At 47.2% G+C, this 19,490-nt stretch overlaps 1 protein-coding gene across 1 annotated transcript in view; it reads right to left on the reverse strand.

Moving 5' to 3' along the window:
- The window catches only part of LOC119954893 (ras-related protein Rap-1b), a 60,275-nt gene that overhangs the window by 27,289 nt on the left and 13,496 nt on the right, over positions 1-19,490 (reverse strand). Inside the window, exons 2-5 of the mRNA XM_038780520.1 lie at positions 6,287-6,375; positions 4,700-4,768; positions 3,603-3,659; positions 1,644-1,784 (exon numbers count right to left, since the gene is read on the reverse strand). Of these exons, the coding sequence (XP_038636448.1) occupies positions 1,644-1,784; positions 3,603-3,659; positions 4,700-4,768; positions 6,287-6,343 (324 nt within the window). The 5' untranslated portion in view covers positions 6,344-6,375. The remainder of the gene's footprint in view (positions 1-1,643; positions 1,785-3,602; positions 3,660-4,699; positions 4,769-6,286; positions 6,376-19,490) is intronic.

Below are 19,490 nucleotides of genomic sequence, written 5' to 3' on the forward strand. Positions count from 1 at the left end.
GCACATTACCAGATCCAGAATAACATGTTGCTCCAAAAAATTATTCCCAAAACAGAGCCCATCTTCTAGGCTACCTTTGCTAATCTCATCACCCCAATCTATATATAGATTAAAACTCACAATTATTGCCATAACTTTGTCACAAATCCCCATTCTTCCTGTTTATTCTGTCCTACATTGCGGTTACTGTTAGTGGCCCATAAATTCCTCCCACAAGTGACTTCCCACCATTACTATTTCTTATCTCTACCCAAACTGATTCTGTATCTTGGTCTTTAGAATGAAGGTCATCTCTCTCTATTGTCATCCTTAATGTATGAAAACGTAGTCTGATAATATCCTCCTCGCAATCATTTTGGGATAGCATCTGGCTTCCACTTGCCAACTCCAAAGCAACATTAAACATGAACCCAGTCCCCACTACTTTGTCAATCTCAGCAGGTATGAAAGCATCTTTGGAGAGAAAAGGGAGCTCACGTTTTGAGTCTAGATGACTCTTTGTCAGAGCCAGAACTGGAAATGTGTCAGATGTATACTAATGGGGGCCTCATCCTCTTTACACGGCACCTTCCCATGCAATCACAGAAGGTGTAACACCTGCCCCTTTACCTCCTCCCCCCTCACCATCTCTGGCCCTAAACACGCTGGTCAAGTGAGGCAGTGCTTCACGTGCACCCCATTGAATCTGGTCTATTGCATTTGTTACGCCCAATGCGGTCTACTCTACATTGGAGACTAAACGCAGACTGGGTGACCGCTTTGCAGAACAGCCCGGTCCGTCCGTAAGCAGGACCCAGACCTTCCTGTGCTGCCATTTCAACTCACCGTCCTGCTTTCACATCCACATGTCCGTTCTTGGCCTGCTGCAACGTTCCAGTAAAGCCCAGCGCAAACTAGAACAATCTTCCGATTAGGTAGGTTACAGCCTTCCGGACTTAACATCGGGTTCAACAACATCAGGCTGCAAACTCTCTCTTCCACCTTCACCCAATTTTTATTTCTGTCAATTTATTTTATTTCTTCCATTGATCTGTTCTTCCCCCACCCCATTTGGGCCAACTGTTCCTAGTTGCCCTTTGACACACTGTTCATCTTTGTTTTACCATTCGCACATTCTAATCTCTTTATGTGCCACTATCAGCGCCCTTCTTAGCCTTAATCACCCCGTTTACATTCCTTTCGTCTTCGCTCCTCGACATCTGTGTCAATCTCCACTTATCGCTGGCCCTCTATCCAGCCCCCACGCACCCCCAACTAGTGTAAATCTGACCCCATTTCCAGTTCTCTGCACCTTTGACAGTCATCCAGTCTCAAAATGTTAGCTCCTTTTTATCTCCACAGATGCTTGTCAGACCAGCTGAGATTGTCCAGTATTTGCCATTTTTGTTTCAAATCCCAGCATCCACAGTAATTTGCTTTTATCCCCACTACTTTGTGTCATTCATCAATTTTACAGTGTAGTACGTAAACAAAGACATTTTTCGGTTTTAGATTAATTTCTTTTAGTATAATCGGAAATAAATTTTGGGTCACAGTAATTTTTTCATCCTTTCTGACTGGGCATTCAGTTATTGGATCTCAAAGAAGCTAACTGAGAAAATTCTGGCTTTGGTTTTCCAGGGAAGGGTTGGTTGCACACTTACATCATCCGTGTCTTTGACTCGAAGAATTTGCTCTCTTAAATCCTGCAAGTCATTAAATGTTGACTGCGCTGTTATCGAATACACTAATGCAAAACCTTGTCCATTCTTCATGTAAAGATCTCGCATTGCGGTAAATTGTTCCTGCAAACAAAATACACCTAAATCAGACCAATACACAAATTGTTATAAATGTTATCACTTTTTAAAATTGTAACTTGATGCAGTAATCGAAAAAGACAAGATTACAGTGTGCTTTTAGCACATAAATGTTAGCATCAATGCTTCACAGCTCCAGGGTCCCAGGTTCGATTCCCGGCTGGGTCACTGTCTGTGTGGAGTCTGCACGTCCTCCCCGTGTGTGCGTGGGTTTCCTCCGGGTGCTCCGGTTTCCTCCCACAGTCCAAAGATGTGCAGGTTAGGTGGATTGGCCATGCTAAATTGCCCGTAGTGTAAGGTTAATGGGGGGATTGTTGGGTTACGGGTATACGGGTTACGTGGGTTTAAGTAGGGTGATCATTGCTCGGCACAACATTGAGGGCCGAAGGGCCTGTTCTGTGCTGTACTGTTCTATGTTCTATGTTCTAAATAAATGCATGTCAAATTGTAAGCTTTTCAGTGATGGTCAGCTCAGGCGGTTTTGGGCTTCCGAACTTTGCAAATATCTTAGCTTGGCCTCCTTAATGATTCAGATTCACCCATGTTTAGAATAATTGCCTTTGGAGCCAGTGTAATTAAAAATTAAATGTTAATCACTTTGTCCAAGAGCAAGATGCTTCAAGTATTATAAATATCACAAATCAAGAATAGTAGATGGGCTCAGAATCGAAAAATACTACACCAGTAGATAGCCCTGTCAATTTTATAATTACTCAATGAATTAAAAGCACCATAACATTCCCAAATGAGACAAATCTATTCAACCCAGAGGGAAATCAATGCCTGCGGTATCAAAAGATTGTGAAATAAAGCAGACAGTATAGTTAATCTAATTGAAAGACCATAAAGTGTTAAATCAAAAGCGATAGGAAAATACATTTAGTTAAAAATGCCTGAAGGAACAGAATTCATGGAAACAAAATCCAAAATGATGGAAGCAAGTAGGAAACAAACTGAATAATGGAAAGAAACAGAGGCCTGAAGGGGTGAAAAATAATAAGAGGATGATGGATTGCATTTTCTGGAAGAGAAAAACGGATTGTCAGAGTTACTATTTTGATGGACATAAACCATACCCCTAATGGATTGCTGGGCCTTGGAACGAGAAAAATTGCTTTCCTCAAAAATATAAGGATCGTAAATAAATTCTGCTCTGCCAGCAATGTCCATGTTCCAAGAACAAATAAGCATATGAATATGTTCATCTTTGCTTGGTAGTACACAGCTCTAGTATGGTGATAAAAGAGACATCGTGCCAAATATCGGCTCGTACTCATCAGGTCAGAATCACAAAAATACGAAATCTCATAAGAACAGCATTTTTACTGCACGAGAAGAGAGTGCTGATTGGTTGGCAAGTGGACTCTGATTGGTTGAGGTGTTGCCATGGAGAATGCACCATGGAATAGTTGTTAGCCATCACAAGACAATAGTTGGAATGTAGTAATAGCTAAAGTAACTCAAGATAAAATACATACACAGGATCTGTTCCACATGTTACACAAAGGCCAAGACAAGAGAATCCAAAACCAGGGGCATAAATACAAAACTATTAATCCATTGCAAAAAAAGGAGATTTTTTTCCACTGTGGTCTGAATGTGGAACTCTGTACCACTGGGTGTGGTTAAACAAATAGAGAAGATGCTTTCGAAAGGAAACCAAATGAGTACATGAGAAATGGAAATAAAGATATATGCTTACAGGCTGAAACAAGGCAGTTGGAAAAGGTGGAGACCAGCAGAGACTTGTTGGGTTGAATGGCTTGTTTCTATAATGTATGTTTCTATATATCTATGTCTTACCGTTCCAGCTGTATCTAGGATTTCAAGCATACATTGTTGTCCATCCACTTCAACTTGCTGCCATAAACAAAACACAGGAGTTGAAACTCTCAGGGATTAGCCCAATTGTTTCTGGCTTTTTTGTTTTAAATGTAGGCAGATTTTTTTTTCATTTATCAGACAGTAAAAAATAATTTGATCAAATTGTGGCAAGTGTCAGATTAGTTAATGCTGTTATCTTACAGTCAAATCTACATTCCACAATATATTCAATGGAAACTTGCAATATTTAAATTAAGTTTAAAAGGCACTATAATAATTATTGTCACAAGTAGGCTTCAATAAAGTTACTGTGAAAAGTCCCTAGTCGTCACATTCCAGCACCTGTTCGGGGAGGCCGGTACGGGAATTGAACCCGCACTGCTGGCCGTGTTCTGCATTACAAGCCAGCTGTTTAGCCCACTGTGCTAAACCAGCCCCTGCGTGTAAAGGATTCCAAAAATTATAGATTTGTTCAACATTGAGCCACAGCAAACTATTACTGGCAGTATTTAGATATTTCCAGCTGTGCAACCGCGCCCATATTCTTGACAAATAATTTATCACTAACTAATGGTTATGGGCGCACAGTAGCATATTGCTTCACAGCTCCAGGGTCCCAGGTTCACTTCCCAGCTTGGGTCACTGTCTGTGTGGAGTTTGCACTTTCTCCCCATGTCTGTGTGGATTTCCTCTGGGTACTCCGGTTTCCTCCCACAGTCCAAAGATATGCAGGTTAGGTGGATTGGCCATGCTAAATAGCCCGTAGTGTCCTAAAAAGTAAGGTTAATGGGAGGGATTGTTGGGTTATGGGTATAGGGTGGATACGTGGGTTTGAGTAGGGTGATCATTGCTCGGCACAAGATCGAGGGCCGAAGGGCCTGTTCTGTGCTGTACTGTTCTACTTCTACTTCTACAGCTTGCACTCGGCAAATTGTCCCACCCGGCTATTTGAAAGAAGCTTATTAAATAACTGGAAGCCATCAAATTTAGATAGTATTTACTGTTTCTGAGCATGTGGCTTTATCATAACCCTAGCTTTGAAGACATTAAGGCTTTTCACTTTATGATAAACTCACCTTTCTGTAGGAGTCCTCTATTGTTGGATCATACTTTTCAACAAATATTCCTTGAACAAACTGTACGGTCTGCAAAACAATGAAATTGACCCAACCTATTAAAACAAATGAGCATACACAAGTGGAACGTCACAGTTTGAGGTCAAATAATAATATTTAGGGAATAGAATTTGAAAAATATGCTCTAGATGAATACATTGGCCGCAATTTAATGGAGAAAAAATAGGGGGTCCTCAAGGCCCCTCACTCCACCTCATAAGGGCAGGACATCCCTGGCCCGATCCCCGGCACAGGCAAAATGCTACCTGGGCACCTTGGCACTGCTAGCTTGGCAGTGCCACCACGGCACTCGTACGAGGCTGACAGTGCCAGTTCTATGTGGCTTCAGCAGTGCCAGAGTACCACCCTGCCCAGGGGCCTCCGGTCACCCTGGGGGCCATTCAGCTAGTCAGATTCATGCTGCCTCTCTGGAAAAGCAACTCAGCTAGTCCCACTCCCTTAATTTTCCCTGTGTAGACCTGCCCTCTTCAGATAATTATCTGATTATCTTTTGAAAGCGGTGATTGAATCTGCCTCTGCCACATTCAGTCAGTACATCCATGATCCTAATTATTTGATATGCAATCTCTCTTCTCTCACCCCCCCCAATCATTTTAAATGGTATCGCTCTAGCTCACAATCCTTCCACAATGGGAACAGTTTCTCCCCATCTTGAGCACCTCTACAAAATCTACTCTCAACCTTCACCAACCTATCTACAGAACTGACTTTTCAATCCCGGAACCATTCTCCTACATCTTTTCTGAACCTTTTCCCAAAGTGTCCAGGATTGGACACAATACACCAGTTGACGACAAACCAGTGTTTCATAAAGGTTCACTGTTGCAGTCTTGTTTTTGTAGTCTATTTATGAAGCCCAGGATACTGTCTGCCTTATTAACTCCTTTCTCAACCTGCACTGCCTCATTCAATAATATGTGCACATACACTCCCAGCTCTTGCCCCCACTTTGGAATTGTATCCTTCATTTTATATTCCTTCCCTCATTCGTCCAAGCTAAATATATCATTTAACACTTCTCTGCATTTTTTTAAATATTCGTTCACAGATATAGGCTTTGCTGGCTAGGCTAACATTTATTTCACATTCCTAATTGCTCTTAAAAAAGTGGTGGTGACCACCTTCTTGAACCATTGCAGTCCATCTGGTGTAGGTGCTGTTTGGAAGGATATTCCAAGATTTTGACCCATCTGACATGCATGCCCACCCACAAGCCTATCCATGTTCTTTTGAAGTCATCCTTCTCACAGTTCACAATAATTCCAGGTTTGTGATCCAATCTCAACCAATGGAGCAGCAAGACAAATAATACTGGCTTACACGTCAGTTTGGGATGCCAGGATCACATTTGAGTGAGAAAGCGGGGGGGAGGGTGCTTATGGATAATCAGTTAGTATTCAGCATTCAGACTTGCAGTCATTGAAGTTAGGAGAGTTGGTAACAGGGGACCCATATTAAAAAAAAAGAGTGGTTAAAAGGAAATTGGAAGCACACATAAATGTGACATAGCATTGTTACAAGACTCACCAAAGCAGACTTTCCGACTCCTCCTGAACCGAGGACCACCAACTTGTACTCGCGCATTGTGCTGCGGTTTCAGTGAATATAGTTTTCAACTGCACCAAAACAAAAATCACAATTGTTAAATAAACGCTGCTGTTCGAATTGAATTGAAGGTCAATTTCAGAACAAAGTAAATGTTATAGTAAGCTAGATACATAAATACATAGATGATAGGAGCAGGAGGAGGCCTTTTGGTCCTTCGAGCCTACTCCGCCATTTATCACGATTGATCATCAACCCAATAGCCTAATGTTGCTTTCTTCTCATAGCCTTTGATCGCATTCGCCCCAACTGCTATATCTAGCCGCCTCTTGACTATATTCAATGTTTTAGCATCAACTACTTCCTGTGGTCATCAATTCCACAGGCTCACCACTCTTTGGGTGAAGAAATGTCTCCTCATCTCTGTCCGAAATAGTTTGAATCTTCAGTTTGTGACCCCTGGTTCTAGATACATCCATCATTGGAAACATTTTCCCTGCATCTACTCTGTCTAGTCCTGTTAGAATTTTATACGTCTCTAGGAGATCCCCCCTCATTCTTCTGAATTCCAGCAAGAACAATCCTAACCTAGTCAATCTCTCCTCAATGTCAGTCTCGCCATCCCTGGAATCAGTCTGGTAAACCTTCGCTGCACTCCCTTAAGAGCAAGAACATCCTTTCTCAGAAAACGAGTCCAAAACTGCACACAATATTCTATGATGTGGAGATGCCGGCGTTGGACTGGGGTGAGCACAGTAAGAAGTCTTACAACACCAGGTTAAAGTCCGACAGGTTTGTTTCAAACACTAGCTTTCGGAGCGCAGCTCCTTCCTCAGGTGAATGGAGAGGTATGTTCCAGAAACATACCTCTCCATTCAAAAGGAGCTGCGCTCCGAAAGCTAATGTTTGAAACAAACCTGTTGGACTTTAACCTGGTGTTGTAAGACTTCTTACAATATTCTAGGTGCAGCCTCACCAAGGCCCTGTATAATTACAGCAACACATCCTTGCTTCTGTACGCGAAACCTCTCTCAATGAAGGCCAACATACCATTCGCCTTCTTTACTGCCTGCTGCACCTACATGCTTACCTTCAGCAACTGGTGCACAAGAACACCCAGGTCCCGCTGCACACTCCTCTCTCCCAATTAACAACCACAGGTAGTAATCTGCCTTCCTGTTTTTGCTTCCAAAGTGAAACTTTGTGCTTCCACACTTACCCAAATTATACTGCACCTGTCACTGATTTGCTCACTCGCCCAATCTGTCCAGATCATGCTGTAGGATCTCTGCATCCTCGTCACAATTCACCCTCCCACCCAACTTGGTATAGTCTGCAAACTTTCAGTTGTCACATTTTTTTTTTTAAATAATTTTTATTGAAATTTTTCGATACAAACATTTACCCCTATTACATTTTAAATTATAACACCACAAGTCCCCCCTGGAAAAACCTCCCCACGCCCTCCCCCGCGCGCACCCCCCCCCCCCCCCCTCCCCCCCCCCCCCCCCCCCCCCTCCGCGCTATCAGTCTAGCAACCAAACCGTTTTTCCCTTTCTGCCGATGGCCTCGGGCAGGTCCTTGCCCGCGACCCCCCCGCTGACGTGCTCCCTTCGTTGCTATCCCCCCCCCCCCCCCCCCCCTCCCTTCCCTCCCCGGGTTGCTGCTGTTTCGGCCTCCGGTTCCTATCTCTGATCCAGAAAGTCAAGGAAGGGCTGCCACCGCCGGAAGAACCCCTGTACCGACCCTCTCAGGGCGAATTTGATTCTTTCCAATTGGATGAAGCTTGCCATGTCGTTTAACCAGGTGTTAACGCTTGGTGGCCTTGTGTCCCTCCACTGAATCAAGATCCTTCTCCGAGCTACCAAGGACGCAAAGGCCAATATTCCGGCCTCCCTTGCCTCCTGTACTCCTGGCTCCACCCCAACCCCAAAAATCGCTAGCCCCCACCCTGGTTTGACCCTGGTTCCCACCACTCTCGATACCGTCCCCGCCACCCCCTCCCAGAACTCTTCCAGTGCCGGACACATCCAGAACATATGTACATGGTTCGCAGGGCTTCCCGAACACCTAACACACCTGTCCTCCCCCCCGAAGAACCGACTCATCCTAGTCCCCGTCATATGGGCTCTGTGCAGCACCTTAAATTGGATGAGGCCCAACCTTGCGCACGACGACGACGAATTGACCCTCTCTAGGGCATCCGCCCATGTCCCATCTTCTATCTGCTCTCCCAGCTCCGCTTCCCACTTGTCTTTCAGCTCCTCTATCGGTACCTCCTCCACCTCCTGCATTATTTTGTAGATGTCCGAGACCTTCCCTTCTCCGACCCAGGCCCCTGACAGCACCCTATCACTCGCCCCTCCATCGGGAAGCAAGGGGAATCCTTCCACCTGTCGTCTGGCAAATGCCTTCACCTGCAGGTATCTAAACGTGTTCCCCGGGGGGAGCTCAAATTTCTCCTCCAGCTCTCCCAGGCTCGCAAACCTCCCCTCTATGAACATATCCCTCAGTTGCCTGATGCCCGCCCTGTGCCAGCTCTGGAATCCCCCGCCAGTGTTCCCCGGGACAAATCTGTGGTTCCCTCTCAGTGGCGCCGCCATCAGACCCCCCACTTCCCCCCTGTGTCGCCTCCACTGCCCCCAGATTTTAAGGGTGGCCGCCACTACCGGACTCGTGGTATACCTTGTGGGGGGGAGCGGCCATGGTGCCGTTACTAGCGCCCCCAGGCTTGTATTGCCGCAGGACGCCCTCTCCATACGTTTCCAAGCTGCCCCCTCCCCCTCCATCACCCACTTGCGCACCATCGATGCGTTCGCCGCCCAGTAGTATCCGGAAAGATTGGGTAGCGCTAATCCTCCACTGTCCCTACTCCGTTCCAAGAAAATCCTTCTCACTCTAGGGGTGCCATGCGCCCACACATAGCCCATAATGCTGCTAGTTACCTTCTTGAAGAAGGCCCTGGGGAGGAAGATGGGCAAGCACTGGAACAGAAACAAGAACCTCGGGAGGACCGTCATTTTGACTGACTGCACCCTCCCTGCTAGCGACAGCGGTACCATGTCCCACCTCTTGAACTCCTCCTCCATCTGCTCCACCAGCCTTGAAAAGTTCAGCTTGTGGAGGGTCCCCCAGTTCCTTGCCACCTGCACCCCCAAGTACCTGAAGCTCTTTACTGCTCTCCTAAAGGGGAGCCGCCCAATTCCCTCCCCCTGATCTCCCGGGTGTATCACAAAGACCTCACTTTTACCCACATTTAATTTATATCCCGAAAAGTCCCCAAACTCCGCTAGTATTTCCATTACCTCCGGCATTCCCCCTTCCGGATCCGCCACATACAACAAATCATCCGCATAGAGTGATACCCGATGCTCCTCCCCTCCCCTTGTCAGTCCTCTCCAACCCCCTGAACCCCTCAGTGCCATCGCCAACGTTTCGATCGCTAATGCAAATAGTAAGGGGGATAGGGGGCATCCCTGCCTGGTACCTCGATGGAGCCCAAAATACTCCGACCTCCTCCCGTTTGTAACCACACTCGCCATCGGGGCCGAATACAGCAGCTTCACCCACTTGATAAATCCCTCCCCAAACCCAAACCGTTCCAGCGTCTCCCACAGGTATTCCCACTCCACCCTATCGAATGCCTTCTCCGCATCCAGTGCTACCACTATCTCAGCCTCCCCCTCCACTGCTGGCATCATAATTACATTCAACAGCCTCCGGACATTTGTATTAAGTTGTCGTCCCTTTACGAAACCCGTCTGGTCCTCATGGATTACCCCTGGCACACAATCCTCTATTCTGGTTGCCAGGACCTTTGCCAACAGTTTGGCATCTACATTCAAGAGGGAGATAGGCCTATAGGACCCGCACTGTACAGGGTCTTTGTCCCGCTTCAGGATCAAGGAGATCAGGGCCTGTGACATTGTCGGGGGCAGAGCCCCCCCCTCTCGCGCCTCATTGAAGGCTCGCACCAGCACTGGACCCACCAAGTCCACATACTTCTTATAAAATTCCACCGGGAACCCATCCGGCCCCGGCGCCTTCCCCGCCTGCATCTGGCCTATCCCTTTAACTAGTTCCTGCAGCTCTATCGGCGCCCCCAGCCCCTCCACCCGTTCCTCCTGGACCTTTGGGAACCTCAATCTATCGAGGAAGTTCTCCATTCCCCCCCTCCTCCTGGGCGGCTCAGACCGGTACAATTCCCTGTAGAAATCCCTGAAGACCCCGTTCACCTCTTGCCCCTTCTGCACTACGTTCCCTCCCTTCTCTCTCACTCCCCCAATCTCTCTGGCTGCATCTCGCTTGCGCAGCTGGTGTGCTAGCACCCTGCTCGCCTTTTCCCCGTACTCATAGACCGCACCCTGTGCCCTTCTCCATTGCGTCTCCGCCTTCCTAGTGGTCAGTAGGTCAAACTGGGCCTGTAAACTGCGCCGCTCCCTCAACAGCCCCTCCTCTGGTGTCTCCGCATATCTCCTGTCCACTTCTATAAGTTCCCCCACCAGTCTCTCCCTCTCCTGCCTCTCCTTCCTTTCTCTGTGTGCCCTTATGGAGATCAGCTCTCCTCTGATCACTGCTTTCAGGGCCTCCCATACTACCCCCACCTTCACCTCGCCCGTGTCGTTCGTGCCCAGATATCTCTCAATGCCCTTCCGGACCCTTCCGCACACCTCATCGTCCGCCAGCAGCCCCACATCCAGGCGCCACAGCGGGCGCTGGTCCCGTGCTTCCCCCAGTTCTACCTCTACCCAGTGTGGTGCATGGTCCGAAATCGCAATGGCTGAGTACTCCGTGTCCTGCACTCTCGAAATCAGCCCCCTGCTCAGTACAAAAAAGTCTATTCTGGAGTACACCCTGTGGACGTGGGAGAAAAAAGAATACTCCCTCGCCCTTGGCCTGCCAAATCTCCAAGGGTCTACCCCCCCCCCATCTGCTCCATGAACCCCCTTAGCACCTCCGCCGCTGCCGGCCTCCTATTCGTCCTGGAACTCGATCCAGCCCAGGGTCGAGCACTGTGTTGAAGTCCCCCCCCATGATCAGGCCTCCTGCCTCCAGACCCGGAATGAGGCCCAACAGGCGCCTCATAAAACCCGCGTCATCCCAATTCGGGGCATATACATTTACCAGCACCACATTCTCTCCCTGCAGCCTACCCTTCACCATCACGTACCTACCCTCCTTATCTGCTACCACCTGCGCCGCCACGAACGACACCCTCTTTCCCACCAAAATCGCCACCCCCCCGGTTCTTTGCGTCCAAGCCTGAGTGGAACACCTGTCCCACCCACCCCCTTCTCAGGCGCACCTGGTCTACTACTCTCAAGTGAGTCTCCTGCAACATTGCCACATCCGCCTGCAGTCCCTTTAGGTGTGAAAAAACCCTTGATCTCTTGACCGGTCCGTTCAGCCCCCTCACATTCCAAGTAATCAACCGGGTCGCGGAGCGACCCGTCCCTTTCCCCTGTCTATTAGCCATGTTCTGTCCCCTGTTCGCCCCGGGTCGACCCTCCCCTTCTGACCCGTTCCCCATGGCGATGGCCCCCCCCCCTCTCTCCTCCCGTTCTTCCCTTCCCGTCCTCAGCCTTTCCAGCAGCAACCCGGTATCCCCCCCTAACCCCCCTTCCCCCCCCTCCCCCCCCCCCCCCCCCCCCCCCGGCTAGGACCCCTCCTAGCCGCAGTGTATCCACCATCGTACTCCCGAGAGTCAGCTGGTTTTCGCTGACCCGGCTGCCCCTGCCACACTCCGACTCCTCCCGATGTGGGGGGGGAGGGGCCTCCCCCCCCCCCCTTGCCATCCCTCTCTGACTCCGCTTCAGCGCGGGAAAAGCCGCCATTGCTGGCCACACCCCACTCTTCTCTCCTCCCCCTTCCTCCGTCCCGCGCGCGGGAAACAGGGGAGATCCCGCGCGCGGGAAACAGGGGAGAGCCCGCGCTTTCGCCCGGCCACACCCTACCCCGCCATCTTCAATTCCACCCTCCGTCCCCATCCACACCGATAACAAAGCCCCCTTAAAACGAGAGGAAGAAAAAAGAGAAAAAGAAAACACGCATAACCCACTTGCTCCCCCCCGTCCCGCCTCCCCAACTTAACAATATAACAATATAAATAACAAATCGCAAATAAATACATAAATACATAACTATGCCTGCATAACTAAATAACTAAATAACTACCCAATAATAACGTACTTAACCAACAGTAACCATAACCCTTAAAGAACAGATCAAAAAACAGTAAAAAAGCCCCCCCTACAACAACAATAATTAAGGGAAGTTGGCAACGGGAAGAGACACACAAAAAGGAACAAAGAAACCCCCCATAACACAAGTTTCAAAGAAACCAAACGATCCATCAACTTTAACCAAGTTCCGACCTGGCCTAAGAAAGACATGGGCCACTTGATCAGTCAAGGGTACTCGGGCGGCCTCGACCGCCGGCGTTCCCAAGTTCTAGTTCAGGTCCAGCTTTTCCTCCCGAACAAAAGTCCATGCCTCCTCTGGGGTCTCAAAGTAATGGTGCTGGTCCTTGTAGGTGACCCACAAGCGCGCTGGCTGCAGCATTCCAAACTTGATCCTTTTTGCGTGCAGCACCGCCTTCGTTCGGTTAAACCGGGCCCGCCGCTTTGCCACCTCCGCACTCCAGTCCTGATATATCCGCACCGTCGAATTCTCCCATTTGCTGCTTTTCTCCCTCTTGGCCCACCTCAGCACTTTCTCCCGATCGCAGAGACGCTGGAACCGCACCAGCACCGCCCTCGGGGGCTCGCTTGCCCTAGGCCGCCTAGCCATGACCCGATATGCTTCTTCCAGCTCCAGGGGCGATGGACCGGCCCCCTCTCCCATCAGGGAGCTCAACATCTCCGCTACATATTTCGGGAGATCAGGCCCCTCCAGGCCTTCTGCTAGGCCCAGGATCCTCAAGTTCTTCCGCCTCATTCGCGTGTCCAGCTCCTCAAAGCGGCTCTGCCATTTCAGGTGGAGTGCCTCGTGCACCTCCACCTTTCCCACGAGGACCGTGGCTTCCTCCTCCCTCACCGCCATCTCCTGCTGCAGCTCTCTTATCGACGCCTCTTGGGTCGCCTGGGCCCCCATCAGCCTTGTGGTCGTCGCGTTCATGGACTCTAAGAGTTCCACTTTCAGCTCCGTAAAACACCGGAGGAGAGCGGCCTGCTGCTCCTCCGCCCATTTTCTCCAATCTTCTAGTGCACCACCGGCCGCCATTTTGGTCCTCTTCCCCCGCTTTTTTTGGGGAGCTGCTGCCGCTTTTTTTGTCGCCCCTCTCCGAGTACCGACCATAAAGTTGGTCTCACTCTCCTCAGGGAGCCTTCCCCCACCGGGATTCGTCTTTACAGTACCGTCGGGGCCCTCCAATCGGCCCTTAAACACCTTTGTCGCAGGAGCTGCCAAATGTGCGACTTAGCTGGTCATAGCCGCAACCGGAAGTCAGTTGTCACATTTTGTTCCCTCAACCAAATCAATATTGTGAATGGCTGGGGTCCCAGCACTGATCCCTGTGGCACCCCACTAGTTACTGCCTGCCAATTTGAGAAGGATTTAGTTTCCTCTCTGCCAACCAGTTTACTATCCAACTCAATACACTTCCCCAATCCCATGCGCTTTAATCTTGCACAATAATCTCTTATGCTGGACTTTGTCAAATGCTACATAGAATGTGCAGCACAGAAACAAGGTATTCAGCTCAACTGGCCCATGCCAGTTCTTAAGCTACACATGAAACCTCCTCAGGCATCTTGCCATCTTACCAGATCAGCACAACTTGTTTCTAACTCTTGAAGGTGTTTATTTAGCTTCCCTTTAAATGCATCTCTATTTTCATTTGAACTACACATTAGTTCCATATTGTAACCATTCAATTGATAAAGAAGCTTCTCCTGAATTCCTCACTGGAATTAATGACTTTAAAAAAAAAAGATGAGGGTGGGTAGTTTGGGTCTTCCCCACAACTGAAACCTCTTCTCCATATTTAACCCATCAAACCTTTTCATGATTGTAACGGCTTGTATCAGACCAAAGAAACAGCCACTGCTAATTCAATCTTTCCCTATTGATATAACCTTTGCAAGACCCGCACAAGTACTTCGCTAAATCTTTTTTACATTATATTTCTCTACTATAAACAGTCAACAAGTTCCAACTGTGTACATATGCTTTCATCACAAAGTAGGTTAGGAACAACGTTCCTCAGAGAACACACACGGCACTTTTGTTTCTGAAAGAAAAGGTAGAGTGTTCAAATCTCCTTTCAGAGATTCAAGTACATAATCTTGGTTTCTCTTCAGTTCAATACTGAGGGAATTCAACACTCAAACTTTTTTTTTGTGAGATGATAAACCAAAGTCTCATCTTTTTGCTCAAGTGGTTCTGAATGACTCATTGCAGTTTTCAAAGAAAAGCAAGGAACTTCTCTCCATGCTGTGGCCAATTCTTTTTTTTAAAATAAATTTAGAGTATCCAATTCATTTTTTCCAATTAAGGGGCAATTTAGCGTGGCCAATCAATCCACCTACCCTGTACATCATTTGGGTTGTGGGGGCGAAACCCACACAAACACGGGGAGAATGCGCAAACTCCACACGGACTGTGGCCAATTCTTAACCAACATTCATTATGATAGATATAGTAATTTGGCTTAATCATTGATATTTGTTCTATCTAAAGCGGGAAATCCTAAAAAAAATTCAACACAAATAGACGGTATGTCACTATATCATCTAATAAAGTTGATGAGAATGAAAAAGCAGCTCCTGCAATCAAAACAGTAGCCCTAAAAACTCAAAAGGCAACACTCAAAAAGAAATTGGACCAATGATATCATCCTTGCAATCATACCTTGCCTATTTTGTTCAATATAATATGAAGACCAAAACTATTAGCAATATTTCAATGATCTAACCAAGGTTCTACATAAGTTTAGCTATTTTTAATTATTTGCTTTTAGAAATGAACACCACTGCTTTCTTTAAAAAACGGTGTCACAAGTTGAGCAACCCTTATCTGAAATTTCGAAAACTGAAAAATTCAGAAATCTGCACCTTTTTTTTCTCCCCCAAGCATCGACGTGATGTCCCTGGGTGAAGCGCAGGTCCCAATGCGGCGCATATGCACAGTTACCAACGCGCACCAGATGCACATTATATTCCGAAAAATTCTGAAATCCGATACACACTCGGCCCAAGCATTTCGGATAAGGGATGCTCAACCTGTATTAACATCTCTACTTTTAGTGATTTGCCTATCTGTATGCTTCAGATCTCTCGGGGGCCTTTACTCCAATTAGACTACTATCCAATGAATGTTATGAAACCAAAGCTTCACTGGTGTATGTCAGCAATTCCAGGTCCTGACAAACCTCAGGACTTCCTGCACATGCCGAAGATCAGATGTTATGTCTGTCATTTGGTGCTCGAGTGAGTAGTTAGGAATCCAGGGGACCGGAATCTCAGGAGACCAGATTGAAACCTTGTGAGATGGCTGTTGCTGATGCCATCCAAGTCCAAGCCCTCATGATCTAAGAAGCCAGAAGGTTGGTGCCTCAATGCTGTGGGCCTTTGAAGCAGTGGTGCTCTGCTTGGCATACCCAAAGAACTGAAATAGTGCTTGCAAGTTGGGATTTTGAGTGCACTCTCGAATCCAGGGGAACAGAATCTCTGGAGAAGAGATCAAAATCCAGTGAGGTGGACTGTTTAAGGAAGCGCCAGAGTTCGAGCAGCTTTTGGAGAGAATTCCAAGGAGATGCGCTCGAAGGTGAAGATTGGAAACCCTCGTGGAAAGAGATGGAGTTTCAGTGAGATTGATTGACAAAATGTTGCTGGCGTCTGGGCAAGTTGCTGAGAAATCCTTGATTCTGTCTTGGTCGCATTTGCCATTTATTGTGTATGTGGTATGTTCGATCACAGTTGGTTTTTCAATTCCCATGTACCTCATACTTACCCTGAATGTCATAGTACAAGATATATTATAACTTATTTTATCTTTCTGACCTTGTATAGTAAAGTTGATTTTCGTTTGTTCAAAACCTGTGGAATCTTCTAGATTTATTCATTTAGTTAAGTGCCTCAACTTTGTCTACATTAAAAATTATTGGTCCATATTCATGTGGAAAGCTATTTATAAACTGAAAAGAAAACTCAAATTCTCAATATAATTTCTCTCTGTACGAGGTTGTTCCAACATTGTCAATGGGAAGAACTGTTGAGGATATGGAGACAAGACAGTTTCATTTTCTACAATAAGAGTAATTTCCTGAAGAAAATCAACATGGGGGCAAGGTTGCACTGTAGGATTCTACAGCATCAGATGTGTTGAAAATTCTGCGGCTGACCTCCAGCTCTGAATGGAAGATGTCCAAGATGTCAGGGGCTGGTTTAGCTCACTCGGCTAAATTGCTGGCTTTTAAAGCAGGCCAGCAGCACGGTTCGATTCCCGTACCAGCCTCCCCCGACAGGCGCCGGAATGTGGCGACTAGGGGCTTTTCACAGTAACTTCATTGAAGCCTACTCGTGACAATAAGCGATTTTTCATTTTTTCAAAGATGTGCAGGTTAGGTGGATTGGCCATGATCAGTGTGCAGGATTACGGGGACAGGGCAGGCAAGTGGACCTAGGTAGAGCGTTCTTTCGTAGGGCCGGTGCAGACTCGATGGGCTAAATGGCCTCCTTCAGAATTGCAGTGATTCTACAATGTGGAGCATTTTCTCTTTGGCTACACTGTAAGGTAGCATGTAAGAGGCTAATTGTGCTTTGTCGTTCAATGTAACATTTCTGCTGAGGACTTCAGCTTACGATTTAGGAGTTCTTGCTGCATCCTTTGAAAAAAATAATCAAGGTTTTCCCTTGAACTCGCCATGCTTAGTCTTCAAGTGTCTTTGAAGTTTTGAGAGTTTTACACTTTTATTGGCCTGTACTTCCCTGCATATTTTTTTTTAAATAAAAGGTATGGCTTTATTAAGTGCCAATGCAAATTAGGATGCGAAGCACATGTGTGTTATATAATATTATATAACACGTGCTTCGCATCCTAATTTGTATTGGCACTATTAATAAAGCCATACCTTAAAAAAACATCTTTGTACTGCTTTGTGCCTAATTTCAGCTTCTTCTTATTGGGCTGTTCACCAGAGGTCCTGGAGCTCACACCAGCATTGCTTTGTCCTGTTGTGGACTATCCTGAGCCACACTCTCCAGCAGGTTTAGTTGAGAGATCCTGGCTTATTTGCGTCTCTGGCCCTCTCTTTCTTATTACACTACGATCCACTTTAAATTTTTCACTTCTATTGCTTGTTGCTGCTACAAAATGGAGGAATCGCAATCGTGTCCAGAGCATGTGACGTCAGTGTTCAGGGTGTGTAACCAGCTCTCTGCCGTCGCTTCAGGCAGGAAGACTGCATCGAATTAACAAAAAAATCTAATCCTGGGTCAGCACGCTGACGTCAGGAGGAGGTGGTGTTTCTCATTAGGCTCTGGGCATGCGCACTGATGAGCAGGCACGCACGCGCAACACACCCGCATTCTGAAAGCTAGTCACAGCCGTCATTTTTAAAGTCGGTCGGAGCCAGCATTTTTAGTAGTCGGCTGCTGCGAACGAGTGCATTAATTCCCGTGGTCGGGAACGCCGTGATTGATGGCTCCACGAGCCTCCCGACACCCACCCGCGAGTCGTGACCCCGATTTTGAAAATGACTGGTTTACATGGATTCCAGCAAAGCCTTTGACAGGATCCCACATGGGAGACTCATTAAGAAGGCAACTGCACATGGGATACAGGGCGATTTGATACGGTTGTTTCATAATTGATTTACGCTAAGAGACAGAGGGTGATGATAGATGGCTGCTTTAGTGTCTGGAAGTGACCAGTGGTGCACCACAGGGATCTGTGCTGGGCCTCCTATTACTTGTTAATTATATAAATGACACAGATGACTATGTGGGGGGTAGTATCAGTAAGTTGCCGGATGACACAAAGATTGGCCAGGTGGTTAACAATCAGGCTGAATATCGTGGGTTACAGGAAGATATCGACGGGATGGTCAAATTGACAGATAAGTTGCAAATGGAATTTAACCCTGAAAAGTGCGAGGTAATTCACTTTAGAATGAGTAATTTGACAAGGAAGTATACTATGAAAGGTCTGACACTGGGAAGTTTGAAGAACAAAGGGACTTTGGCGTGTTTGCCCATAGATCTCGGAAGGCAGGCGGGCAGGTTAATAGGGTGGTGAAAAAGTCATATGGGACACTCGCTTTTATCAATCGGGGCATAGATTACAAAAGCAGGGAGGTCATGATGGAGCTGGACAGAACTTTGGTGAGACCACAGCTGGAGTAGTGTGCAATTCTGGTCGCCACATTATAGGAAGGATGTAATTTACCAGAATGTTGCCTAGGATGGAACATTTAAGTTATAAAGAGAGGTTGAATAGGCTTGGGTTGTTTTCTCTGGAGCAGAGAAGACTGAGGGGTGACTTAATTGAGGTGCACAAGATTATGATGGGCATGGACAGGGTGGAAAGGGAGCAGCTGTTCCCCATAGTTGAAGGGTCAGTTACGAAGGGACAAAAGTTCAAAGTGAGAGGTAGAAGGTATGGGGAGATTTGAGGAAAAACATTTTTTTTACTCAGAAAGTAGTGACGGTCTGGAATGCACTGCCTGCGTGGGTGGTGGAGGCAGGATGCCTCACATCCTTTAAAAAGTACCCGGATGAGTACTTGGCACGTCATAACATTCAAGGCTATGGGTCAAGTGCTGGCAATGAGATTGGGTGGGCAGGGCAGGGCCATTTATGCATTGGTGTAGACCTGATGGCCGAAGGGCCTCTTCTGCACTGTAGTATTCTGTCATTCTGTGACCTCACAGGAGGCAGCGGCTCTACAACTATCCCCATCAATGATAGGAAGGCCAGCATATCAGTGCAAAAAAGGGCTTCAGCATTCGCAACAATCTCTAGCTAGAAGTGTCAAGTGGATTATACATCTCGGTCACCACCTCCTCCTCTTCCTAGGGATGCATGGTGACACAGTGGCTAGCACTGTTGCTTCACAGCGCCAGAGACACAGGTTCAATTCCAGCCCTGGATGACTGTGGAGTTTGCATGTTCTCCCAGTGTCTGCGTGGATTTCCTTCAGGAGCTCCGTTTTCCCCGCACAGTCCAAAAATGTGCAGGGTAGGTGG

This window comes from Scyliorhinus canicula, chromosome 20 (assembly GCF_902713615.1).
Source record: "Scyliorhinus canicula chromosome 20, sScyCan1.1, whole genome shotgun sequence".
Taxonomy (NCBI): domain Eukaryota; kingdom Metazoa; phylum Chordata; class Chondrichthyes; order Carcharhiniformes; family Scyliorhinidae; genus Scyliorhinus; species Scyliorhinus canicula.